This window comes from Salvia miltiorrhiza, chromosome 6 (assembly GCF_028751815.1).
Source record: "Salvia miltiorrhiza cultivar Shanhuang (shh) chromosome 6, IMPLAD_Smil_shh, whole genome shotgun sequence".
Classification (NCBI taxonomy): Eukaryota; Viridiplantae; Streptophyta; class Magnoliopsida; order Lamiales; family Lamiaceae; genus Salvia; species Salvia miltiorrhiza.
Window position 1 is genome coordinate 43,217,109 of NC_080392.1, and position 10,337 is coordinate 43,227,445.

At 33.7% G+C, this 10,337-nt stretch overlaps 2 protein-coding genes across 2 annotated transcripts; one reads left to right on the top strand and one right to left on the bottom strand.

Annotated features, from left to right (window-relative positions):
* Positions 1-2,065: 2,065 nt before the first annotated feature.
* LOC130990998 (PI-PLC X domain-containing protein At5g67130-like) lies at positions 2,066-6,199 on the bottom strand. The gene is made up of 7 exons (XM_057915204.1): positions 6,119-6,199; positions 5,838-5,960; positions 4,067-4,204; positions 3,880-3,978; positions 2,891-3,194; positions 2,542-2,765; positions 2,066-2,227 (listed from the first exon to the last, which is right to left on the bottom strand). The coding sequence occupies exons 1-7, from the start codon at positions 6,197-6,199 to the stop codon at positions 2,123-2,125; spliced, it is 1,074 nt and encodes a 357-aa protein (XP_057771187.1). The 3' UTR covers positions 2,066-2,122.
* A 1,992-nt stretch (positions 6,200-8,191) lies between these two features.
* Positions 8,192-10,319, top strand: LOC130989771 (COBRA-like protein 4). Its single transcript, XM_057913872.1, has 6 exons — positions 8,192-8,481; positions 8,566-8,645; positions 8,765-9,221; positions 9,297-9,444; positions 9,532-9,809; positions 9,920-10,319. The coding sequence occupies exons 1-6, from the start codon at positions 8,430-8,432 to the stop codon at positions 10,201-10,203; spliced, it is 1,299 nt and encodes a 432-aa protein (XP_057769855.1). The 5' UTR covers positions 8,192-8,429; the 3' UTR covers positions 10,204-10,319.
* Positions 10,320-10,337: the final 18 nt, after the last annotated feature.

Sequence of the window (10,337 nt, forward strand, 5' to 3'; positions counted from 1 at the left end):
GGTTGATGCACCTAAATTCGAAGAATCCCCTTCCTATTATTGAATTTATTCAATTAATTAATTCAAATTAAAAAAATACTATTATTTGATTTGATATATTAAATTATTGATAATTTGAGTTATTTGCTTTGTGTTCTTTTTTTATTGATAAAAAATTAAATAAAAAAATTATTTTGTCAACTAATTGTCACGCAATAATAAATACGCCACGTCAAAATTGGCACACCATATTATATATTAGCTTGCTATTTGACCGGAATTTGAATTAGTAGCAAAATCAGATAAAATCAAAAGTTTAGTAATTATCACACCACAGTTCAAAGTTTGTGTGCAAAACCAGAATTGGATGAAAATTCAGTATTTTATGGGTAATTAACCCATAAATTAATTATAATTCATAATATTAATATAGTTACATGTTAATGATAATAAATTTTCTTTTCAATTTTTATATTGTTTTGGTCTATATATTTCGAGCGAGAGATGCACGAGTTGAGATAACATTGCTTAAATTCGAGCTATATATATATTTTGTTGTATTAAACAAAAGTCATAACGGTTAATCAAAGTATCTTGCATGTTGCATGTAGGTTGAGATTCAAAAAGAAGAAGAAGACACAATGACAACAAAAAAAGAAATAAGAGAATTCGAGTAAGCTTGAAGATATGAACAGATCTTGCAAATCGTACTAAACATTAATTGCACTTTTTATATCGTAAAATTCTTGGTGATTTTGAGTTTAAACTTCATTTCTTGATTATTGTGTGATCGTGTGTTTAATTTCATACACATCATACTATGAGCATGATATGTATAGTCATACTAGGTAGACCTATAATTATAGTCATAATTGAATTATACTACTCCCTTCGTTCCGAACGAAATGTCCTATTTCTTTTCGGCACGGAGATTAAGAAATGTGTATAAAGTAGATAAAGTGGGTTGGTGAAAATTATTTAAATATTAAGTATAGAGAGAAAGTTTATTGCCAAAAAAGAAAACATGACATTTCGTTTGGGACAGCTCAAAAAGGAAAACAGGACATTTCGTTTGGGGCGCAGGGAGTACTAATTAAGAATAGACTCATTTTGTAGGACTCGTTGGAACAAGTTCAGGAACTTAGTAGGTAGCCCATATTTTCAGACCAAGAAAATGAGGTATATTATATTTACAAAGTATTTTGGGTTATAAAGCCCAACACTACAAGAAAAAAACATGATTTCTTACTACAAACAAAGTCATAACAACCGTCATTTCGATCTTAACAAGAAGTTGTCGACGCATATATATTAACTTTGATTTTTTTTTAGTTATTTTTAAGATCGTGGCGTTAATATTAATATATTATTTTATTATTTAAATATTTCGTCATTAAAGCGTCGTGATATCTAATAGTACTATATTTATGTTTTATTATTACAATAGTTAAATACTTATAATTTAATTTTTTTTATTATTTTTCGTTGTTAAAGACAATTTAATTTTTTATTATATTTATTAAAATAATTATGCACCGATCAGTAGTCGCTAAAACTAATTTTTTTATTTATTAAATTAAGGATTAAGTATCAAATACACCACTATTACGTTCAGCCCCTATGCTAGACATTAGATCAATCAAGTCATTGATGTTCCAATTTCGGTGCAATTAAGTATTTTGGCACCAATTTTGGTGCAATTAAGCTTTTTCACTCTTTCTTCTTAGCTAAGCTCGTCGAAAAATTAAAATGCTGCATATATCCATCGTAATCTTCGTCGCCTCAAGTGTATCACCACAAATCATAAGTAATAGTAGCTCCCCTGTTAGACCTTCGCTGCAAAATATAAATATATGTGGTAGACCTTTCTCAAATCTCAGCTTATAAATTAAATGAAAAATTAAAACATAATGTTATTGAAGAGTTGACATTTGATTAAGAAAAAGTTTAAGAATATACAGCCTTCAAATATCGATCCTTTAATTCCATCTGATTGTTCAATCAAATATCACCATAAAGATGATTTTATATACTAAGTTCATAAGACACTAGTTAGAATATTTCATAGATTTATCTTTCCATATAAATGTATTTAATATATACTCGAGCAAAAAAAAAACACACACACACATTAATTGAGTGACTAGTGCAAAATTGTACTTACACATAGATGCACATCCTGGCTATGGCATAAGAGCTCCCCATTTAATTTGTCCACAGCTTGAATTGCTCCTCCTCCCTCACTCCTCTACATTACCAATTATTATTATTATTATTACAACTAATAATATTACCAAATATATATGATTTTGGAGAAAGATAGATTACTGATCAAAATTGAGTATAATTGAGAAAAGCATGCATGGCTCGTCCCAAACTAAACTCAGGTCGGATCGATTTTGACAACTCTAAATATAGGTTATATATATATATATTATACAGGGAGGGGTTAAGTAGCTCTTAAAATATAAAATGCGAACCAACTAAAATGTATGAATTCAATATAGAACACTAATGAATTCGCTGTGCAAATGTATAAATTACGAAAAATAAAATTGTTACCTTGTAAAAATCGACGGCCAAAAAATTTGGCCATCGCTGACCTGCGACTTGGTGACAAGTTTGAAGCATGGTAGGAAGATCTTCTGAGTTTTGTACACACGCCATGTCTTTCCTCGGAAGAGATCCAAAATGATTCATCAAAATCAAAGACTTACTCTTGTCATTTAGAGCTGATGACTCTCCCCTATTTGCACAACTTTTTGGCATCATCCCTTCATCTCCATCTGATTATGGACGAACCATTAAAATCAATTAATTATCACCATAAACGTGACAATTGCATTAATATAATGATTAATGAAATATAATACGAGATTAAAAAAAAATTATGGGTATTTTTGGATGGTACACTTGTTTTCAACCATGTAGTTCCATTGGTAAGCAATTCCTTCAGTTTTCTCCTTGGATTGTTTTGAAGTGAAGACGAGCAGCCTCTGGTTTCGAGCAACCATGTCTCGAACCAGTGGCCAATCTCGACCATTCTTGGGCATTTTCGACAATGGCAACAAGTATTTCATGAGCCCTGCTGCTCTCAACACATTGCTCAATCCTTTTGGTGTCTCAACGTAGTCTTCCAAGATTATTGTCACGATTTCTGATGGATTTGCCCTCAGAAATGCTTCGATTTCCTTCAGTGTTTCGATAGCTGGCTCCTGGCATATCAAGAGTTAGATTTCCTATGTTATCTATTGATGGATGTTGATTACGTATATTATCATGGTGTCATGAGCTGGTTTTGGGTACAATTAATTGTACCGTACAATTAAATTGCACCGTGATCTGCACCCTGACCCGAACTTACATCCTGAGCTGAACCGTGTAAATGATATTATTCGGTTATAAAAATGACATTGCTTGTAATTGACACTATTCAGTTATACAAATAACACTAAATATAAATGACACTTTAAAATTGTAAATTGCAATGTGTATAATTGACACTATTCGGTTATACAAATAACAATGCCTATAACTGATACTATTCGGTTATACAAATGACACTATAATATTTTAAAATGTTATAGTGTCATTTGTATAATCGAATAGTGTCATTTACAATGTTATAGTGTCATTTATACACAATATCATTTGTATAACCGAATAATGTCAATTATAGGCAGTGTCATTTGTATAATCGAATAACTGAATAATGTTAATTATAGACAGTGTCTTTGTATAACCGAATAATGTCATTTACACGGTTTGGATCAAAATACTGATTAGGATCAGAATGCGAGTCAGAGTGCAACTCGATTGTACGATACAACAGATTGTGCTCAAGATTTTGTGTGGTGTCATTAAAAAAACTTGAAGATGCAAATAAAATTCAAGACATACAAATGCGGTGAAGTCGCGGCACGTGCCGCCAAAAGAATGGCACAACCATATGTCTCCTTCATAATCATAAACATCAAGCATCAGGGCTCGAACGCCATTCTATCAATGTAATTAAATTTAATTAGTCGGATTGATTAAATATAATTAGTCTAAAATAATAAAATTAAGGTTGTATAAGAATGCATACATTTAGCTGCTGAGTGACGGTATCTTCTTGATTTGCAACGGCGAGTCTTGGAACTCCTGTCCGAAACGCCGCACCTTCTATTGCAAAAGAATTGTGTGTTGCTAAAAAGGCGAACTTATTGAACGCTACAGAATTATTCTGTCAATTCAACACACAAATTAAACAGTCACACTTTTGATGAATTCATAATTTTTTTGCAATAGATATTTATTATATAATTAAATCACAAAAATTTGGATGCAACCAGTTGCACCGTGCAATCAAATTGACTCGCATCTAAAATAGTGTTATTTAGATGGTTAGGATCATAATATGGATTCAAGTTAGGATAGAGATCATGATTTAAGTGAGGATGCAACCGGTTGCACCCAAGACCACCTCTAATTAAATAAGCAGCTCGCACACATGTGAAACTTCTATATCACACAAAAGTGGAAAAATTACCCACACCGGCACGCATAGGAGATTGAACTCAAGACCTCTCACAAAGGAGAGTCTTTAGGTGTCTCAACTTTGCCACTTAATTTAGTTCTCATTAATAATTCATAATTTTTTTAATGACATAACATAGAGCATAATATCTAAATTAAACAAACACATCTCGTCCCAATCCCAAACTAGTAGTGAACTACCACTAGAGATGGCAATGGATCTTGGACCCGATCCAGATCCGCAGATCCATATCCATTTTTTAGGATCTGGACCTTAGGAAAAATGGACCCAATGGATCTGGACCGGATCTGGGTTATTCCTATAATTTCCGGATCTGGATCTGGAGCAAAAAATCTGAGACTCAGATCCGGTCCATGGATCCATTTATATATAAAAATATATACTCCCTCCGTCCCACCATTTTAGTCCCCTCTCATTTTTCACACATATTAAGAAAATGCGTTTAATTTTTATATTTTTATCTTTTATACCCTTATTTATTACTATTTTCACACATCCTTTTCACATTTAAGTGAAGCATTAAATAAGGTTAATTAAGTAAAAATAATATTTTTATATAGTATTAATTAGAAAAGTGGACTATCTTTTTGGGACATCTCAAAATGGAATAAGAGACTAAAATGGTGGGACGGAGGGAGTATAATGTTATTTATTTTTATCTAACTCTAATCTAATATCTATGGCTAATCTATATCTCTTTTCATAAATAATATATAATGCAATTAAAGATAATATTTTACTTCTATTTTAATTTAAATTTTAGTTTTCATTATTATTATTATTATTATTATTATTATTATTATTATTATTATTATTATTATTATTATTGATAACATTAATTTTCTTTTTTCTATGTAAAATAGAGGACACATTGTTCCACTGTTATTTAGTACTTGATTATTATATTGTTATTGTTATTAAACTTCGATAATATTTTTATAGAATATGGTTAATTCATTTATTTGAATAATTGTTGAAAATCTAGACAATAATTATAATTTTATTTGGGATTAATTTAAGATTTATAAATTTAATTTAGAAGACAAAAAGTATGGATCCGGGTCTGGACCCGAAACCCTGTGGATCTTATGGATCTGGACCTGGATCTCATTTTTTTGGATCCATTAGATCTGGACCGGATCTGGGCCTAAGTCAAAAAATCCGGATCTGGATCTGGACCAAGCAGGATCCGATCCAGATCCGGCCCATTGCCATCCCTAACTACCACCAAGAAAAGAAAAGTAAAAGAAATATTTACAAATTAAAATTACATGTGTTTATTCTTCCAAATTAGATGTATCACAAAAAAAATTCTTACCACAATCTTGAATTGATTGGTGGCTTTTGATCGAACACATTTGGAGCCTATAAAACCTGCCTCGCAAGAGAAACAGTACAGTCCTGCTCCACAGTCTCTATCGCTCGAGCATTCTTCCTTCACCTGCATATATAAAAGGAAAATAACAAAACAACTAAATTACAAAAAATAATTAACAAAAGCAGAAAAAAAAAACATATGGGGAAAAAAATAAGGTGGAGAAATTAATATTGGACGTATCAAAAGGGAAACATGAATAAATGAAGATTTATGTTATGTACGTTGCAGTTCCCGTTGGAGCAAGTGGCGGCGGTGGTTAACAGCAGCGCCACCGCCACCGCCACCGCCACCCTTGTCGCCATCAGTAGAAGATATGTTTTCATTATAGATTTGTGTTTGGTTTTGTGCGCGTTTGTTGAATTGAAGATATTAATATGTTTGGATCACTAGTAATCATTTTGCTTTATCTAAATAAACAGTGAAAATTTGCAGAAAATTTAGTTCCTGAAAAGAAATTAACTGGTAAGTCGTAATAAATGATTGATTAGTTTTTTATTTTATATGTTAGTATCACTAGTAACCATCTTGCTTTTTCTAAATAAAAGGTGAAAATTCACATAAATTTTAGTTTCTGATATAATAAATTGGTAAGTCGTAATAAATGTAAATTGATTATGTTAATTTTTAAAAATTTATCGTTCATATATTGAATATCAATTCATTGTAGTTGCCCGTTGATAAGAAAATCATCAACTTTGATTCATAAAAAAAATATTCAATATGAATGTTAAATCAAAGAAATTAAAACTCATGCCCCACAAATCACACTACAATTTTGATGGACGGATGAAGTATTATTATTATTATTATTATTATTATTATTATTATTATTATTATTATTATTATTATTATTATTATTATTATTGAGAGGGGATAAAAGATCTTATATTAAGAAATGTCGGCAACAACGTCGCTTAGCCACAAAGGGAAATTACAGGACCAACACTGAGATTCCAGTGATCTACCGACAAAAAGAGCAAGGGAATGTGTAGCTGCATTCGCCTCACGATAAACATGTTTAACATCAATCAACATATTCTGTCTAGCCACCTTAAGAATGTCTTGTATATCTTCCGGTAAGCATCGGGCTAACTCCTCCTCATCCATCATCGTTCTCGCCGCAAGAACAGAATCCGTGAAAATCTTTGAATTTCATCAAAGTTAAAATCACTGGAATATTGCAGTTGAATTATTATTATTGTTGTTGTTGTTGTTGTTGTTAATTTTTTAGTTTTTTTAGTTTTTTTCAGTGCTTAGAGACTAAAATTTACACCGCTTCGATATTCCAGTGAGAACAAAAAAACGTTTTCCTTCCATAGAAACTAAGAACTATGATTCTTTATTATCTACAACAATTCTCCATACAATAATGCTTTTAATTAATGTATTATAATTATATTTTTTCTATGATAATCTCACATCATAGAATAATCAATTAATCAAATTGATTCCTAATCCTACACTTAGAAAAGTTTCAATATGATTCACTCCCTATGAATATATAAATATCATCCATTAAGTTTTGATCACTCCCACTCAGGAAATAAAAAAAACTAAGCCTTTAATAATCAGGCTGGACTCAGATACTAAAAAAGACCATATAAATGGGCTTGAAGGCCCAAACTGATTGGAGCCCACATACAAGATGTAGATGGGAAGTCATTATTAAGAGCTGCACCTGCATGTTCATTTTTCTTAGCTTTCTTTGCTTAACTCCAACTCAAAATAATATTCACCCAAACACGTGGACTAAACTTACTTCTCCCTTTCTTTCCTTCAACCAAAATTCTTTCTACATCTATCAAACAACAATATTATTAAAAAAATTCCTCAAAAAAATTTTTTTTTGAAGAAAACTTAGTAACGGCCATCAATTTCTTACTATTTTTCATGTTTTGACAAAAATAAATTCCCTTCAAATAGTAGATCCAATCCGACCAGCATGTCTTCAATGGAAAGTTGGTTAGTTAAAGTGGCTCCCTCAACTTCATATTGGATTGTTTTTTTCTTTTTCTTTTTTCTTCAAAATATTCCCTTCTTTTAATTTCAAGAAAAATATTTTCTTGGCCATTTCTAGAAAACTCTGTCATCAATAAGGAATGTCTTAGCACAGTGATGAACTAGAGATTTGATTATGACATCGAACCAAATTGGAAACTCAATTCCTTAATTACACCTTTGTATAATAAAAATTAAATATATTCTATAGAATGTCTGCCACTAAAAGTCCAACTATAAATTGGCATTTTCATGTATATTTCTGTTTTCAATATTTGAGGTGCTACTTTATATATAGTAGTGCCATATTTCTTCTTTTATTATTATCTATAAAGTGACATGAAAATATGAATTCCATAAGTTTTATATATGCAGCAGACTGCAAATGTCACTAGCATCTAACTGCCAGAGGGTGGAGACACTTCAAATACTCTACAAAATCTTTTACTTTACGCATATCTTTCTTACATTCTAAACATCTTCCCTCCAACAAAAAGGATCCAAATTCTGCCTCTCACTCAAATTCAAGGAAACATGAAATTGTTCATTGCAGCTTTCTTCCTTTCTGTGCTCTTCTCTTCCACAGGTATGACTTGTGCCTCTTTTGTATGATCATTTCTGCAGCTACAACATTCATCTTCTAAGTTCTGTCGTTTTCGTTCATCGCCAGCCGCCTACGATCCGTTGGATCCGAATGGGAATATCACAATCAAATGGGATATAATGTCTTGGACACCAGATGGCTATGTGGTTAGTCACTCACATTTTCATCTGTAGCTTGTCTCAATCTTCTGTTTCTTGCTAGCATACTTTGATCTTGATGAAATCTTGATCATTCATCAACAATGGTTTTTCTGCTTTTGCCACAGGCTGTGGTGACGATGAACAATTTCCAAACGTTTCGACACATCATGAGCCCCGGTTGGACTCTGGGGTGGTCGTGGGCGAAGAAAGAGGTGATATGGACCATGGTCGGGGCGCAGACCACGGAGCAAGGTGACTGCTCCAAGTTCAAAGGTAACATCCCACACTGCTGCAAGAAAACGCCGACAGTGGTGGACTTGCTCCCCGGGGTTCCTTACAACCAGCAGTTCAGCAACTGCTGCAAAGGCGGAGTCTTGGCCGCCTGGGGCCAGGACCCCGTGGCTTCTGTCTCCACTTTCCAAGTCAGCGTTGGCCAAGCCGGGACCACAAATAAGACTGTTAAGCTTCCTAAGAACTTCACCCTGTTAGGCCCCGGACCAGGCTACACTTGTGGCCCTGCCAAGATCGTGCCTTCGACAAATTTCCTCACCCCTGATCGACGTAGGAAGACTCAGGCACTGAGTGAGTAAGCCATTTTTGTGATCTTGAGGTGAAATCATTGTATTTTCTGAGATCAGATTGTTGCTTTTTGTGCAGTGACATGGAACGTGACGTGCACATACTCTCAGTTTCTAGCACGGAAACACCCTAGCTGTTGCGTCTCCTTCTCATCCTTCTACAACGAAACCATCACTTCTTGCCCTTCCTGTGCTTGTGGCTGTGAAAACAGAAACAAGTGTGTCAAGTAAGTATTGCTGTTTATTCTCTTCACATTTCTTACATAAGCTTAGAAATCACAGAATCATTAAATGAAGATGGTTTCTTGAAACAGACCTGAGTCCAAGCTTCTGAGTGTGGTGGGAGTGAACACTCCAAGAAAAGACAACATGCCTCTGTTGCAATGCACGCACCACATGTGCCCGGTCCGGGTGCACTGGCACGTGAAGGTGAACTACAAGGACTACTGGCGGGCAAAGATCGCCATCACCAACTTCAACTACAGGCTGAACTACACGCAGTGGACCCTCGTTGTTCAGCACCCGAATCTCAACAATGTGACTCAAGTATTCAGCTTTGATTACAAGCCTCTAGTTCCCTATGGCTCCATCAGTAAGTTTTTTCATCTCCACACATCATCTGAAACAATTCCTTCTAAGAAATCAAGAAACTGTAGTGTTGGGTAAATCTGGGATCTGATGGTTTCAAACTTGGACCTGCAGATGACACAGGGATGTTTTATGGCATGAAATTCTACAATGATCTGTTAATGGAAGCAGGGCAATTTGGTAATGTGCAGTCTGAAGTACTTCTTCAGAAGGATAAGGACACTTTTACCTTCAAGGAAGGATGGGCGTTCCCCCGGAAAGTCTACTTCAACGGCGAGGAGTGTATGCTTCCCCCACCGGAATCTTACCCGTTCCTGCCAAATTCTGCACCTCGGAGTCGAGCTTTCTTCTCAACATTCATGTTCTGTGTTGCATTTTTCTTTCTCACAGTGATGTGATGATGAATGGACTCCGGGTTTGTAACATTAGAAATTTTATGGAATTGGTGTCAATTCTACAGAATCAGATGAGATAATATACATGATAGTGCAATTTGCACAGCCATTTTTTCCCACTGTTTACTTTTTGGTTT

Excerpts from the sequence above, each read along its gene's own strand:
- LOC130989771 (XM_057913872.1), top strand. The coding sequence starts at position 8,430 with ATGAAATTGTTCATTGCAGCTTTCTTCCTTTCTGTGCTCTTCTCTTCC. Across the intron at positions 8,482-8,565 it reads TGTGCTCTTCTCTTCCACAG|CCGCCTACGATCCGTTGGAT; the intron begins GTATGACTTGTG and ends GTTCATCGCCAG. Across the intron at positions 8,646-8,764 it reads GGACACCAGATGGCTATGTG|GCTGTGGTGACGATGAACAA; the intron begins GTTAGTCACTCA and ends CTTTTGCCACAG.
- LOC130990998 (XM_057915204.1), bottom strand. The coding sequence starts at position 6,199 with ATGGCGACAAGGGTGGCGGTGGCGGTGGCGGTGGCGCTGCTGTTAACC. Across the intron at positions 5,961-6,118 it reads GCTCCAACGGGAACTGCAAC|GTGAAGGAAGAATGCTCGAG; the intron begins GTACATAACATA and ends TTATATATGCAG. Across the intron at positions 2,228-2,541 it reads TGGCCGTCGATTTTTACAAG|AGGAGTGAGGGAGGAGGAGC; the intron begins GTAACAATTTTA and ends TTGGTAATGTAG.